Genomic DNA, 17,654 nt, shown 5'->3' on the forward strand with positions numbered 1-17,654 from the left:
GGCTCTGGGGTGAACGCCCAGGACGAACCTGTGTTCACTCCCTCTGGAGCTAATGGTGTCCAGTAGCCGCGGAAGCAGAGCCTATCATTTAAGTAGGTCTGCTCCTCTCTCCTCAGTCCCTCGATGCAGGGAGCCTGTTGCCAGCAGTGCTCCCTGAAAAAGAGAAAAAATCCTAACAAAAATGCTTTCTAAGCAGGAAACTCAGGAGAGCTCCCTGCAGTGCACCCATTCTCCTCTGGGCACAGTCGAAAACTGGGGTCTGGAGGAGGGGCATAGAGAGAGGAGCCAGTGCACACCCAGAGTCCAAAGTCTTTCTTAAAGTGCCCATGCCTCCTGCGGAGCCCGTCTATTCCCCATGGTCCTTACTGAGTCCCAGCATCCTCTAGGACGTTAGAGAAATGAACAACTGCTGTGGATAGGTGTCTCTCTAGAAACATTGAGACAGGGGCCCCTTCAAATGTTGCTATGGGGCCCTCAAAGTTCTGGCTACGCCCCTGAGCCCAGGTGTACAATATATAGCAAGAAGAACAGGCACATCAGTGGTTGGTTTAACCCCTTAAATGGCACTACGGGAGGGCAGTATACAGCACAGAAACACAGACACGTACATGAAATATTTTCTTTAATGAGACAGATTTAATGCAAAACAGACTGGATATTGCACACTGTCATGGACAATGCACTGTACAGCTATTATCACAAATGCCTAGTGGCCAATAGTAAGCAATCAGTCTCTAGTTAATATCTAATAGGTTACTATGGGGGGAGATGCATCAAACCTTGGACAAAGTATCAGCCAATCTGCTTCAAACACAGCCTGTAAAATGGAAGTTATAGACTGATTGGCTGGTACTTTATATCTCTCCAGTCTATCTCCTTCTAAGGTTTGATACATTCCCCCTATATGTTATATATTTTCTGCTAGTTCAGGACAAGACGTATCCACATGTAAGGCAATAATACATTAAAAAAAACACTTTTAAAGAGCAACAACTATACCCAGGTATGACAACGAGCCCCAAATGTCTGTGCACGTTTAATACCTGACAAGCACAGAGCCTCGCAGAGGCCAAGCAGAAATCAGACAATTGTATTCAAGAGATAGTCACATACATCTTAGCTAAGCGTGGTGAATACATTCTTACTGTAAGTGATGCTGCACTAGATAAGTCATACACAGAGCTAATTTGAACTGCCAGGACGGACGCCTGTTCCCAGGGGGTACAATGCAATGGACGTGTCTGGAAAGTACAAATGACTCTCAGTGTGAACAGCTTGCAGAGGCTGAAGCTACATGGAATAGGCTGTTATTTCAGTAATTGCGTCTAGCGCAGGGAAATTAATTCTGTGCATGATAGAAAGAATTCTATTTCCTATGTATTCTGAAATGACACAAAAGATTGAAAACGTCTTAAGGAGACCTGGACTGATACTTTGCTTTTGCATTTCTTGGTAGCACTGAGAGGAAATTACAAGTAACTTTTGCTAATGAAAAAATGTGACACGGTATAGAAATATAATTACATCCATAGTTTAACAGTAAAACGGCTTACGTTGAGCTTTATCTACAAAACGCTACTTTCTGGTGGGCTGATGACCACACATGCTGCAAAGAGAACTTAGAGTATTTACAGCGGGCCATTTATAGTATAATGGGAGGCTGATTTAGGATCTAATGACTACATTGGCTGCCCATGGGGGAGATTTATCAAAACTTGGAGAGAGATAAAGTGGTGAGAAAGTACCACCCAATCAGCTCCTAGCATTTTTCAGCCTGTAAAATGACAGTTGAAGCTGATTGGTTGGTACTTTATCTCTCTCCAAGCATTGACAATCTCCCCGCCATATCTGCAGTGGCTGGCAAAGAAGGAAGTAGCAAACATAAAGGAATGTATTTTGCAAAAGTTGCAGTGAGGTAGTAATCTGGCTGATAAAACATGTTCACGGTACAAAGCTGTCCTGACACATCAAACAGTAATGATGGTTTAATTGTGAACATTAACAGTTTATATATTGTAGCCATACTTGCCTACCTGACCCTCTCCGTGAGGGAGAAAATGCTCTGGACTTTCCTGGCAATCATACATTACCAGGAAAGTCCTGGAGCAGAGCATTTTCTCCCTCACGGAGAGGGTCAGGTAGGCAAGTATGAAGTAAGTACAATATATACCATGTCTCAGGTACTAAATTAGCTGTTAGTGTAGAGCAGTGTTTCCCAACCTCGGTCCTCAAGGCACATTAACAGTCCTGGTTTCAGTGATATCCATGTTGAACACAGGTGACTTAATTAGTACCTCAGTTATTTTGATTTAACCATCTCTGCTGAAGCCTGGATATCACTAAAACCTGCACTGTTGGTGTGCCTTGAGGACCGCAGTTGGGAATGCCTGGTGTACAGTGACCATATTATCCGTTTTACCTGGGATGCTCATGGATTACACATGTTCTGTGGTTGATTAAAATCAGCTGAAATGTAGGCTTGAAGTCAGTCAGCCACAGAACCTGTGTAATCCATGAGTGTCCCTGGTAAAAGCATACCTCACAACATGACCCTCTCCAGGAGGGACAGAATGCTCTGCTCCTGGACTTCCCTCTAAATGTATGATTGCCATCACCTGTGCTGAAACACCTTTCTTATCCAGTAACCTGTACAACACAGGTGCCGGCAATCATAGAGAAAGAGAAAAGTCCAGAAGCAGAGCATTGTGTCCCTCCTGGAGAGGGTCATGTTGGGAGGTATTGTAAAAGGGATAATATGGTCACAAACTGAGCCCATGTCTGCCTGCTGACTTCTCTACCTCCACGGGGAAAGCGCATGGGAACTTGATGACCTAACCTTATGAAATTTTCAGTGAAGCGCGCCATAAACTCCCTGTCCACTTTACTAGGAAAGTCTGTGGGATCCAACAGGGTGTCCTGCTCTCCTAGGACTCTGGGGGGTGAGATTTAGCAAAGCTTGGAGAGAGATAAATTGGAGAGAGAGAGATAAAGTACCAACCAACCAGCTCCTGTCATTTTTCAAACACAGCCTGTAACATGGCAGCTAGGAGCTGATTGGTTGGTACGTTATCTGGTACTTTATCTCTGTCCACTTTATCCCTCTCCAAAGCTTAGCACACAGACCCCTTAGTCTATAAAATGGCATAAGTTGATTGACTCATACTTTATCTCTCTCCTAGCTTTGATAACTCTCCCCCCAGGGAAGCCCTTAGAAATGTCTGGAAAGTAGGAAAGTATGAGCATATACAGAGAAAACTGTCAGCTTGGCGATGTCACATAACGTTCCATAGAAGCACAGGAGGCATGCTGCGACCATTACACGGGGTGTTCCCAGTCTATTTATTACTAATGTATATTTATAGATGCCTAGGAGAAGATATAGGGGCTTATTTATCAAATACTATTTGCAGGATATCCCCAAAACATGGTTTGAAGGGGCAAATACAGTATTTAGTATCCCCCGAATGTTACATGGATGAACCGCTGTAGATATCTCCTGTATATACCACAGTCCCTCCATTTCCGATATAAGAAGCAGCCTGGTGATTGGCCCCGACAGCTGACACCATCTTCAGATGGGCTACACTAGGAAATTCAGAAATGACTGGGAGAGGGCTCCTTAGGAACCCTTTCCCGGCAATGGCTGCTGGTCCCAAACTAGCAGAAGTGAAGTGAACGCATTAGTAACACATCACTTTACGTCTAACACTCCTATCGGAGCCCCTGTCCCCGATTGTGTTTTTTAGTCCTTTTGGCCAGTACATAATTTCTTATTGCATCGAATAGTGGCAAAAAGAAATGATAATTATCAGGTCTAAAACACTATAATTGATAATATGCCCCATAGAGCTTTAACATAGATCATATATTTTTTGGTTAATGACCTTGGATATCTGTTTAATGTCAGGATGTTAAGTGACAAGTCCACTTTAAACTCTACTTTAGGTAGGAAATGTACAAAGCAGTGATAAGCATGGAGAAATGAGCCAGTGGAGAAGTTGCCCATGGCAACCAATCAGCTGCTCTGTATAATTTGAAAGTAAGTAAATTATAAATGTTACTTCATGCTGATTGGTTGCCATGGGCAACTTCTTCACTGGCTCACTTCTCCGCTCTTTTCACTGCTTAGTACATATCCCCCTTAGTCTTCTTCTTTCCTGTAATGTCCGCAAGACTCCCAGTTTCGGTGAGCTCTCCCACACTCTCAGCTTCCCAGATCCCACTCACTTTCCCCAGTGAACAAGGATGGTCTGGGGGCATGATGTGGCCCCCTTACACCAATTCCCCTATTTTTGGGGAGCAGTGATAAAACTAGATTGGAGATTTGGAAAGAGTGTATTATAGGAGATATCACAGCTGTGTGTAGAGCTCTGAGCTGGCGGTGATGAGGTCTCGTTCTATAATGAGACACATTTTGTACCTTCCCGTTGCACTTTTCTATCCACACTTTGCACAATGAGGTAAAAAAAAGTCTCAAATGCCAGACACTATAAAGTATATTAAGAGAAAAATGGAAACACTTTATTTAATGAGAGTGCTAATTCTAACGTGGTAGGATGTTTGACACTTTTGCACAGTAAACGTCTTTGGATTTTTCCACAAATACAGACGGTGCCCTTCTCCTTTGTGAGTCATCTACCAAGAACGAATAGTAGACTTAAGGCCCCCATACATCAGAAAGCCACTGCCTTGATCCAAGTGGCACCGCCGTTCCACCGGTCAGATCTGCTAATTGGCGGCCATTGAAGATCAGCGATCCACCAGGGAATCAGGGACATGACAAATCTCTGAGTTGCCATTTTCGGTCGGTATCATGGAATCGAGACTTTTAAACGTTTAATATTCCTGATTTCCTGCCCCGGCCCTGGGGGATCTGGACATTGCCAGTGGTAATGTATGGGGGCCTTTACATCTTAATATATGTTTTGTGGACCATATAAGCGCTTTGCAACAAAACTAAGACATTTTATGGCACATCAGATGTGCTTTGAATATGAAGCCCAGACCTGCTGTTTCAATGTCAACAAACATAGATGTTGTTATAGCGTTATACGTTGTCACATCTTTTCGGAAGTAGTTTCCTTTTAATGCTAACAAAGGTTACCTAAAGACATACACAGAAATATGCGGCCTACAATGACCAGCTACAGCCTTCGTGACTAGCAGCCTATGTCCAGGAGATCTTGAACTCGAAGGAATAAGAGAAATAAAGTTCAAATATTTCCCATACAGGGGTAAATTTACTAAGATTGGAGCTCTATTTAAGATGGGATGTTTTCCGTAGCAACCAATCAGATTCCAGGTATTATCTTCTAGAAGGCGCTAGATAAATGAGAAATAGAATCTGATTGGTTGCTATGGGCAACACCCCCTCTTAAATAGAACTTCCATCTTAGTAAATTTACCCCACAGACTCTACTGATTTGAGCGCTAGCTCATATCCGTATTGTGGCGTGAAAACTGTAGGATAATGTAATGGCGGATGTCACATGTATTTATTTAATTTTTTTATATTTTTTGTAACTCTTTTTTGTAAATAAATAAATAGGTCAGAATAAGACTCATTTTTGGTGAAAGACGAGCTGCTTCACCATCCCGGCCAGGATTTTGGGTAACTGCGCCGATATAACTTCCGTCATCATTTCCGGGAACTCCACGCTCAGGGCTCGAGACTGAAGAAAGGTGTTGAGGCAATACAGGTGGAGTTGCTTGACCAGCTGTTTCCAAAAAGATAACACACATATTAATGCACAGAACTGCTTCCTTGTATAGGTCCTGACACACACAGTATGCCTTTATAACTCATTTGGTAGAAAACACAGCAAAAATGACACGAATACACAAACGTCTCCATGCTGTAGATAGATCTAAAAGAAAATGTGTAGTATCGGCGCTTCCAGAGCCACTCATATCATTTTTAAAGATGTACTCCATATGCGCTAATATCAGATACCCTCCTATAGTTTTGTAACGCATCTAGATGGGGATGGAGGGGGGGGGGGGGGGGGGGGTGACCTGTTAAGCGTGGGTGTGACTGGCTAGATAAGAGCTGAGGTAAATTCTCCTGCACTTTGGGATGTATTTTGCTATAACCTGATAGGACGGTTCGACACAGTTAATTTTAATCAACCCCATGCCTCACAAATGTCATAATATTCCTGCGTCACGGTCTGTCCTACCAAATTTAAGCCCATGCACAGAGATTAGTGGTGCATTTTCTAGCACAGAGATGGGTGGTGCACTTTCTAGCACAACGATAGGTGGTGCATTTTCTAGCACAGAGATGGGTGGTGCACTTTTTAGCACAGAGATGGGTGGTGCTCTTTCTTGCACAGAGATGGGTGGTGCACTTTCTTGCACAGAGATGGGTGGTGCGCTTTCTTGCACAGAGATGGGTGGTGCGCTTTCTTGCACAGAGATGGGTGGTGCACTTTCTTGCACAGAGATGGGTGGTGCGCTTTCTTGCACAGAGATGGGTGGTGCATTTTATTTTGTGCTAATACTACATTTATAAATGTTGCGAGATATGAGGTCTTGTCATACTAGGTTACTCAAGGGCTGATGGAGTATTGAGCGCAAGTCGGTTTTTCATTTGTATCGCGCATTCATTTCAATTGCATCTCCACTTACAGCGAAGTAGTCTTATCTCGGCTGTAAATGGGTAGGTTAAATTCAGTTAGGCCATGTCATCAGCACTATTGCACCATCTTTATCCTTTGTTGCAAAAGCACAGTTCTGCGCACATCTGTAAACAAAGTAATATATTGCAGTGTAGGTATAATGTTCTGATGAATTTCATGCGGTGACTGCATATTTGGATCTATTACCATGTTAGGGTGCGTACACACTGTGCAATATTGCATATACGATCCGGCTAATATGGGGGTAATTCAGACCTGATCGTAGCAGCAAATTTGCTAGCAGTTGGGCAAATCCATGTGCACTGCAGGGGGGGCAGATATAACATGTGCAGAGAGAGTTAGATCAGGGTGGGGTGTGTTCACACTGAAATCTAAATTGCAGTGTAAAAATAAAGCAGCCAGTATTTACCCTGCACAGAAACAAAATAACACCCCCAAATCTAACTCTCTCTAACAAATTTGCTGCTATGATCAGGTCTGAATTACCTCCATTGGCCGGTTCCTTGCGATATTGTATAGTCTGTATGCACGATACTGGATACAATGCGCGTGGGTCATATCCAGCATCGCACGTTGGACCTGCATGCAGGTCCGACGCACGATATTGCTTATGAATGCCATGCTGCCAAATGCAGCATGCCGCCCCCCCCCCCTCTCATCGCAGCTGACATCGGCAAGTGTGAATGCACTTGTCGATGTCGGATCCCAACGCGAATGACATTGTATGGTTTGCGATGTCGTCCAACATGTGTACATAGCCCATAGCCTTAGCGAATGTCTGCAGGACCTTTTAATTTGAATACATTGTCCAGCTTTTTACTTGTGAAGTAAAGTTATCGCCAAGATCCCATTACTGTGCTGGATTAAAGAAATCATCAGTGCCATACAAGGAGACTCTTCAGCACCATGGACAGGTCCCCTCCCCGCCACCACACGTGACGTCATCATGTCACATGGGCTATAAAGGCCTGCAGGAGGAAGCTGGGTGTTCTCTAAAGACAGCCCACAGAGATGACACCAGGGTCCTGGATAGTGGCACAGGCCTCACTGCCCTTTATTTATTTATTAACAGTTTCTTATATAGCGCAGCATATTCCGTTGAGCTTTACAATTAGAACAACAGTGATAGAACAAAACTGGGTAAAAGCAGACAGATATAGAGGTAGGAAGGCCCTGCTCACAAGCTTACACTCTATAGACCTTGGCACGATGATCAAATATGCATTATGATTTTAGGAAAAAAGTAGTTACTAAATGAGGCTCCTCCTATGTGACGGTAGGCAGGAGACTGAGGCGACATATTTAATGTTTCCCAATAGCCACATGAAATTAATAGTAACATTGAGTGGCCAAATTCTTTATAGCTTATCTATAGTTCAGACAAAGGCTGCTCATGTACCTAATGTGGTTTCTTTAATAATATGGGGGGTAATTCCAAGTTGATCGCAGCAGGATTTTTGTTAGCAGTTGGGCAAAACCATGTGCACTGCAGGGGAGGCAGATATAACATGCGCAGAGAGAGTTAGATTTGGGTGTGGTGTGTTCAATCTGCAATCTAATTTGCAGTGTAAAAATAAAGCAGCCAGTATTTACCCTGCACAGAAACAAAATAACCCACCCAAATCTAACTCTTTCTGCACATGTTATATCTGCCTCCCCTGCAGTGCACATGGTTTTGCCCAATTGCTATCAAAAATCCTGCTGCGATCAACTTGGAATTACCCCCATGGTACAGAGAGCAATGATAAGCTGCAGCTCATAGCAAACAAGCAGACAGCTGTACAAAAGGGAGTGTATTATACTGTAGAAAAGGAGTAGGGGACTTTGTGCTTCCTGGATGCCAGATAAAATCCAGTTAAGCTCAGTAAGTGTGCCATGTATATCACCTCTCCATGTGCCTATAGTATGTTATGCCTTCAGACTCCTCCATATGTTCCCTTAACATGCTCACTAATTGCTTTCAAACTCCTCATTATGCCCTTTATGTTATGAAACCCTACACACACCTCTTATATAACATCACAATCCTCAGCAACTCCCTTCGATGCCATCAGATATGCCCTATATGCCCCTTATACAACCATACTCTGCCACATACCTCTTTTATGCTACCAGACACCTCCACATGCCCCTAATATGCCATCAGAACCCTCCACAACTCCCTTATATGTCATCAGATATCACCTATGCATCCTTTATACAACCATACCCTCTAGCCATGAAACTCCTCCACAAGCCCCTTATATGCCATCAGACTCCTTCATATGCCCTTTAAATGCCACCAGTCTCCTTAGATGCTCCTTATGCCATCAGACACCTTGAGACGCTCCTTATTCCATCCAACTCTTTGAGATGCCTCTTACATGCCATCACAGTCCTCCAGAAGCTCTTTACATATAGGATTGCCATTATATCCATTTAATCTGGAACATCTATGATTTACACATGGTCTGTGGCAGACTAAAACCAAGTGAAATGTAGATTTGAATTTAGCCAGCCACAGAATTAAAGGGATATTATGGCAAGTCTACTTATATGCCAATAGACCCCTCCACATAACCCTTATAACTCATATATGTCCATCATAATTCCTCCACAATTACCTTTGAGACTAGAGCCCATGCAGAGAGATAGGACAGCACACCTTAGCCTTCTGGCCTACACTGGGGCTTGTGTTACAGTGAATCTGATCTCCTTACATTGTGAAGAGGAGGAGAACATGTAATGTGCCCACAGGTACTCCCCACAAACATCAATAAAAAAGTCGACCCTTATTTTGTTCCCAGCTTGGAGCCAGCTGCCATGCCACGTAAAAGGGTTCTGTGTGCCCCTTTCGCTACAACACTGATTTTGCTGGCCCATGCTGCAGAAACTGGTGTCCAGTTGATTATCATGGCTTGCAGCATTGGTCATAGCAACACATTATTAGGGAGTAGCTGCTTTAAATAATACAGCATATCATTCTTATTCAAGGCAAAATAACTAAATCATAATTCTAAGTGTACAGATGGGACCACGTTTATTTTGGCCTTTAACAGGATTAATTGAGCCAGGTCAGTCAGACTTATAGGCCCTACACACTTGGCGATATTCTGAAAGATATGAACGATCTCGTTCATAAATGAACGAGAACTCGTTCATATCTTTCAGTGTGGAGACTTAAGCGATGAACGATGCGCGTCCCCACGCTCGTTCATCGCTGGTCTCCCGTCTCTCCTCCATATTTGCCTGCACTTCAATGTAGCCGGGTGACGGGGGGAGTGAAGAAATTTCACTCCCCCCGTCACTGCCCCCCCGCCGCCGGGTCGCTCGTCGGCCGTATCGGCCGTCGGGCACCTTGGCGGCATATCGCCAAGTGAGTAGGGCCCTTTAATCCCCTGCTGTAATGACTTAATCCCCTGATGTATTGTTCTCTGTATTGTATTGCAGCTGGGAACAATAGATGAAGGGTTTATATTAATAAACCATGAGGTGCCTGGGCGCAGCAAAGACGTCAAGATAAAGGTGGACCCATCTGTATTGTACTGTATTAGAAGAATACACTGAAAGTGGTTGAACTGCATATACAGTACACCAGTAGACACAGCTGGGAAAAATTATGTCACACCCCTAATTACCCGGAACATAATGTTCACAACCATTCCACAAAGCCTCAACTACTTTGACCACATGACCTCAAGACTGTTGGGCAGATTTATCAAAGTTTGAAAAGAGATAAAGTACCAATCAATCAGTTTCTGTAATTTTTCAAACAATCTGCAAAAAGACAGGAGCTGATTGGCTGGTACTTTATCACTCTCTACTGTATCTCTCTCCCAGCTTTGATAAATCTAGGCCTCTATTCCAAAAATCCAGACTGTTGTTTTCTTTCTCTTTTCTTATTTTGGTAGTTAGTCTGTACCAGGAGCCTATTTATCCAGGGAAGAATAAACGGTGAACAGGATGAGCAATTAGGGGGGAAAGGTACACTGGCATATCTAAAATGGTTGCAGGGTGTGCGGCGCACATGGGCCCCTGGGTCTAGGGGGGGCCCACACACCACACTCCTGCATCCATATAATTACACTTATGGCTCTGTCGGCTGCAGAAATCACAGGGAACAGGGCACGGCAGCCATTTTCCCGATGATTTGCGCATGCACAGTGGGGAGGTTCCCGGAAACATGGAGCATACACCATTTTCTCGGAGTCCTGCACATGCGCAGTGGAATCTGGCACAAGGCCAAAGTCTACTGCACTACCAGAGACAGGGGGCCCGCACGGAGCCCGCATACGGGCCCCCTCCTCTCTTAAACCACCCCTGAACAGTTACTTAATCAGAACATAATTAATGTTAATAGCCAGCTTACGCCTTCTTCTAAATATGGTCCTGGATAGATATGAAAAGACGCTTAACGCCTCTATTTGGTGTTGCTATGGCGGAAGCACTTACTTCAGACTTGCCTACTCTCCCGGAATGGCCGGGAGGCTCCCGAAAATCGGGTGACCCTCCCGGCCCCCCGGAAGAGCAGGCAAGTCTCCCGATTACAGGGGTCCCCCCCTGCCCGGCCGCCCACTTAGCGAGTAAAGTGGGCGGTCCGGGCAGGCGATGACGCGATTCTTGTTGAATCGCGTCATCATAGCCCCGCCCCCTGCTGTATAATGCCGGTAATAGCGGCATTACACAGCGGGGGGCGGGGCTTACACGGGACAATCCCGTAGTCACCCCCCCGGCCCGCCTGCGCCACGCCCCCGACCCGCCTGCACCACGCCCACGCCCCACCCCCCTCTTCACTCACATCGCAGCCTGCCCCCCTGCCGAGCCGACCTGGCTGCTCTCTCCCGGAGAGAGCAGCCAAATAGTCGGTAAGTATGACTTACTTCATGCATGGAATCCATAACTTTAGTAAGGTGAAAGAAGCGCTGGGAACTTGCCACGACTCCTTTGTGCCTCATGCCAACCACCTTTGCCAGTTCTCTGATGTAATTTGACCTCATCTCATCGAAAAGACTTTGGCTTTTAAGACCCTCCAAAGGAACTATGAGAAATAAACATAAATATTAATAAGTGTGTCACAAGATTAAACATAGCACTCCGCTGGACCAGGCAGCTCTAATTATGTACATACTAAGCTCCTAGTATTGTACGCTTGTTCTTATTTAAAAGTGTCTTCCTATATATAAAAACATAAAACCGTTTAGCTCTAAATGTATTCCCCCGTGGCCTCTTACTGCCGTGGGTTATTTGGCTGGTTATTATAACAGTATTTGCTGGCAGACTTTATAGACTATATAAACAGAAAGTGCAAATGCCCTTTCTTGACATCACATGCCTAATTTTAGGAAAATGCATCAGTTCTTACAGGGAGGTACATGGATTTGTGGAAAATGTAACATGCTGTAATCCAGCAGTGGGAATAGTATTGCTTGGAGTATTCCCTGCTAAGAATGAATTACACCTGTGAGCGCATCTGTTCTTTCATCACCCCGCAAAAACAGTGTTTTATTTTGATGTATTTCTGTGCATGGTAAGGTAGGTAACTTGCAACTAGACTTGTGGGATATCTGATATTGCAGGTGATAGTTCTGAATTTACTGTCCCTTTAAATAGATATTTATTTGATGTTGAATATAACACATTATTTTAGTAGAATATTGAGGACCACTGAAATACTTATATGACGCATGCTGCGGTAGGATGCTGGCCTGCATCAGCCCCATGGCATGTAGAGAGCACCCCCTAGTGGGCTGTCATGTAAACAGAACAGCATTATGTAGGTAAAGATCTGGCAACACTCTTCGCCCTGGGAGCCATGTTGTCTAGACTCTAGAGCAGTGGTGTCCAACCTTAATTGAGGTGTGAGCTACTTTCGGAAAATAAAACCTATGAAGGAGCTACCCCCTTCCCCCCATTGTGCATGCGTTCTTGCGAAAGTGGGTGTGGCCTCACAACTACAAGTAATGCCCCCGTGTAGTGCCAGATACACAAATAATGCCCCTCAGCAGTGCCAGATACACAAATAATGCCCCTCAGCAGTGCCAGATACACAAATAATGCCCCTCAGCAGTGCCAGATACACAAATAATGCCCCTCAGCAGTGCCAGATACACAAAAAATGCCTCCCAGCAGTGCCAGATACACAAATAATGCCCCCCAGCAGTGCCAGATATAATGCCCCCACCAGTGCCAGATACAATTCCCCGCACAGTGCCATTTAAAATGCCCCCCACAGTGCCAGATAAAATGTTCCCCCGCAGGGTCCGATACAGTGCCCCACACAGTGCTAACCCTTGCTGGCTTCTTCTACTGCCGTCGGTGTTGCGCCTCCTGAATGAGGGATGGAAGGGGAGGAGAGCGCAGCGCGCGCCTCTCCTGTGAAGTCCGGAGAGCGGCTGCGGTGAGGGTGACAGAGTCTCCGGCGGTGGCGGGCATTTAAAATATGGCGCCGGTAAGTGAGCCAATCAAAACTCGCGGCCCGGCAGCCAATCAGGTGCCGCCACTGCTGGTCCACGAGCTGACGGCTGACGGCCGACACCATATTAAAAATGAAGGGAGGAGGAGTGCCAGTGACCGCCCAAGCCCGTGTGCTCTGTGAGCTACCGAAAATACTACGGCGAGCTACCGGTAGCTCGCGAGCTACGGGTTGGAGATCACTGGTCTAGAGACTACACTGGACCTCAGTTCGTCTACACAGCAGGATGCATTGACTGTCATTGTTCCAGATCAACTGATGAACGACAAATTCTAATAAAGCGCAGAATGGCAAAGCCAAAGCTAAAGTCTGAGACTGAGTCACCGAAACACTGCACTTCTGCATTTCACCTGTTACACCACAAAACTGGGTATTTGCGAATTTACCACATGCCAAATTTCATTTATATCTATGTGGAGTGACCCAATAAACAGGGTGATGTATAATAAACTTATAATAGACTTATTACATTGTAACGTAACAAAGAGGGGCGATATAATGAGACAGCGCACGCTGTTTTATTTAGAAAAAAATAGTTTCTCACAAGAAATCTCAGCTTTTTTTTTCTTTTTAAAGACATTTATCAAAAGAAATATTTATCCTGATGTAAAATGTCTGGAGACTGATAACTTGGATTCTGCTCTACTGCAACTTCCAGCACATTTTAGTGATGTATAATTCCAGATCTGCGCTATTTTATTATTATTATTATCCTTTATTTATATGGCGCCACAAGGGATTCGCAGCGCCCAATTACAGAGTACATATGCACATAATCAAAACAGGAAAACAGTGACTTACAGTTGAAGACAATGGTGGTCATTCCGAGTTGATCGCTAGCTGCATTCGTTCGTTGTGCAGCGATGATGCAAAAAAAGGCACTTCTGCGCATGCAGCGCAATGCGCACGCGCGACGTACTATTACAACGAACAATGTAGTTTCACACATGGTCTAGCGAAGCTTTTCAGTCGCACTGGTGGCCGCAGTGTGATTGACATGAAGTGGGCGTTTCTGGGTGTGAACTGACCGTTTTCAGGGAGTGTTCAAAAAAACGCAAGCGTGCCAGGAAAAATGCAGGCGTGGCTGGGCGAACGCAGGGCGTGTTTGTGACGTCAAAACAGGAACTGAACAGTCTGAAGTCATCGCAAGTGCTGAGTAGGTATTGAGCTACTCTAAAACTGCACAAAAAAAAGTTGCCGCTGCTCTGCGATCCTTTCGTTCGCACTTCTGCTAAGCTAAAATACACTCCCAGTGGGCGGCGGCATAGCGTTTGCATGGCTGCTAAAAACTGCTAGCGAGCGATCAACTCGGAATGACCACCAATATCGGACAAGTACAGGGTAGTTAAGCATAACTACATCAGTAGACAACACTGAGATAAGTACCAAGGTGGCCGAGAACTGCAGGATTTGGGCAGTGGAGGATTATTAAAGTAAGAAAAGGATAATCACATGAGGGAAGAGGGCCCTGCTCGTGAGAGCTTACATTCTAAAGGGGAGGGGTAGACAGACAGAGAAGTAATTTTTCCTTAAATTTCCCCTGAACCTGCCTCCCTCCAGTTTCAGTGTATGTCCTCGAGTTCTAATACTTCTCTTCCTTTGATGAATGTTTCCCTCCTGAACTTTGTTAAAACCCTTGGTATATATATTGAGATGCATTGTATAGGGATGTAACTTGTTCAGGGCTTGTGTGAGAGAGAATAGGAAAGAGAAGTGAGTCGAACAGGGAGGAGAGGGATGAGGTGTCAATAGCCTCAATATTACGCTTAGGGGTATATGCAATTAGCGGCGAATCGCGGCAAATTATCGCCGTTTTTAAATTCGACACAATTCGGCCGTCCAATTTCGGCAAGTGGTTGCCGAAATTCACCATATTCAATGGAAAACGGATTCGACAGTCCCGCGGGCGAAAAACGGCCGATTTGACGGATTTTGCAGCGATTTAAAAAAAACGGGAGAAAACGGGAAAAACACGAAAAAAAAATGGCGTGGGGTCCCCCCTCCAAAGCATAACCAGCCTCGGGCTCTTCGAGCTGGTCCTGGTTCTAAAAATCCGGGGGAAAATTGGACAGGGGATCCCCCGTATTTTTAAAACCAGCACCGGGCTCTGCGCCTGGTGCTGGTGCAAAAAATACGGGGGACAAAAAGAGTAGGGGTCCCCCGTATTTTTTACACCAGCATCGGGCTCCACTAGCTGGACAGATAATGCCACAGCCGGGGGTCACTTTTATACAGTGCCCTGCGGCCGTGGCATTAAATATCCAACTAGTCACCCCTGGCCGGGGTACCCTGGGGGAGTAGGGACCCCTTCAATCAAGGCCCCCCCCCCCAGCCACCCAAGGGCCAGGGGTGAAGCCCGAGGCTGTCCCCCCCATCCAAGGGCTGCGGATGGGAGGCTGATAGCCTTGAGGAAAATGACATGAATATTGTTTTTCCCAGTAGTACTACAAGTCCCAGCAAGCCTCCCCCGCAAGCTGGTACTTGGAGAACCACAAGTACCAGCATGCGGGAGAAAAACGGGCCCGCTGGTACCTGTAGTACTACTGAAAAAAAAATACCCAAATAAAAACAGGAGACACACACCGTGACAAGTACAACTTTATTACACACTGCCGACACACACATACTTACCTATGTTGACACGCCGACTGCCACAGTCTCCGACGATCCGAGGGTACCTGTGAAAAAAATTATACTCACCTGCCAGTGTCCAGAGATAAATCCACGTCCAGAGATAAAATCCTCGTACTTGGCAAAAAAAAACCACGAACACCCGACCACCGGACTGAAAGGGGTCCCATGTTGACACATGAGACCCCTTTCCCCGAATGCCGGGACCCCACGTGACTGCTGTCACTGAGGTCCCTTCAGCCAATCAGGAAGTGCCACGTCGTAGCGCTCACCTGATTGGCTGTGTGCGTCTGAGTTCAGACAGCGCATCGCAAAGCCTCTCCATTACTTTCAATGGTGGTAACTTTGCCGTCAGCGGCGGGGTTACCCGCGGTCAGCCGCTGACCGCGGGTGACCCCACCACTAACCGCAAAGTTCCCACCATTGAATATAATGGAGAGGCTTTGCGATGCGCTGCCTGACAGCTCAGACGCGCACAGAGCCAATCAGCAGAGTGCAAGGACGTTGCACTCGCTGATTGGCTGAAGAGACACTTCAGTGACAGCTGTCACGGGGGTGTCTGCATTCGTGGAAAGGGGTCTTATGTGTTAACATGGGACCCCTTTCAGTCCGCTGGTCGGGTGTTCGTTTTGTTGTTTTGACAAGTACGAGGATTTATCTCTGGACCCTGGATCAGGTGAGTATAATTATCTTTTATTTTCAGGTACCCGTGGATTCTACTTGGAGAAGAGGACCGACTGCTTCGTGTCAACATAGGTAAGTATGTGTGTGTCGGCAGGTGTGCAATAAAGTTTTACTATCAAGGTGTGTGTCTCCTGTTTTTATTTGGGTATTTTTTTCCCAGTAGTACTACAGGTACCAGCGGGCCCGTTTTTCTCCCGCATGCTGGTACTTGTGGTTCTCCAAGTACCAGCTTGCGGGGGAGGCTTGCTGGGACTTGTAGTACTACTGGGAAAAACAATATTCATGTCATTTTCCTCAAGGCTATCAGCCTCCCATCCGCAGCCCTTGGATGGGGGGGACAGCCTCGGGCTTCACCCCTGGCCCTTGGGTGGCTTGGGGGGGGACCCCTTTATTGAAGGGGTCCCCACTCCCCCAGGGTACCCCGGCCAGGGGTGACTAGTTGGATATTTAATGCCACGGCCGCAGGGCACTGTATAAAAGTGACCCCCGGCTGTGGCATTATCTGTCCAGCTAGTGGAGCCCCATGCTGGTGTAAAAAATACGGGGGACCCCTACTCTTTTTGTCCCCCGTATTTTTTGCACCAGCACCAGGCGCAGAGCCCAGTGCTGGTTTTACAAATACGGGGGATCCCCTGTCCATTTTTTCCCTCGGATTTTTAGAACCAGGACCGGCTCGAAGAGCCCGAGGCTGGTTATGCTTTGGAGGGGGGACCCCACGCCATTTTTTTCTGGGATTTTACCATTCCATCTAAAAAAAAAATAAAAAAATAATAATATTATTTTAAAAAATATATAAATAATACTTGTGCCTCCAAAAAAGACAAACCAGTACCTAATCCCTTCTAATATAAATAGATATGCTATTACCAAGAAAAAAAACACCAAAAAAAACATGTTTTAATTTTTTTTTATTAGTTTCACCCACCAAAGTGTGGCGGATTGAAAATGACGAATTTACTGTCTAAAAGCACTGTTGTCAAATTTCCAAACTTCAATTGAATATACTTTGGTCGAATTGTAGCACTTGTATCATTGCAGAAAAGTCTAATTTCAAAAAGTCGAATTTTGATAGTCCGTTTTTCTGACGGAAAGTACTGAATTGCATTGTCGATTTTTTTTTTTTTTTTGCCAAAAAGTCCAGAAATTCGACAATTTCGGGAATTCGACCGCAATTGCATATACCCCTAAGTGATGGTAGCCTTCGGAGGGTGGAGATTGCGTAAGCAGAGATAGATAAGTCAAAAGAG

At 45.4% G+C, this 17,654-nt stretch overlaps 1 protein-coding gene across 1 annotated transcript in view; it reads right to left on the reverse strand.

Moving 5' to 3' along the window:
- Positions 1–605: 605 nt before the first annotated feature.
- PGR (progesterone receptor) overlaps positions 606–17,654 on the reverse strand; it is a 265,623-nt gene continuing 248,574 nt past the window's right edge. The window contains exons 7-8 of the mRNA XM_063951505.1: positions 11,501–11,658; positions 606–5,717 (exon numbers count right to left, since the gene is read on the reverse strand). Coding sequence (XP_063807575.1) covers positions 5,562–5,717; positions 11,501–11,658 — 314 coding nt within the window. The 3' untranslated portion in view covers positions 606–5,561. The remainder of the gene's footprint in view (positions 5,718–11,500; positions 11,659–17,654) is intronic.

The sequence above is a fragment of the Pseudophryne corroboree genome, chromosome 2, assembly GCF_028390025.1.
Source record: "Pseudophryne corroboree isolate aPseCor3 chromosome 2, aPseCor3.hap2, whole genome shotgun sequence".
In the NCBI taxonomy this organism is placed as follows: domain Eukaryota; kingdom Metazoa; phylum Chordata; class Amphibia; order Anura; family Myobatrachidae; genus Pseudophryne; species Pseudophryne corroboree.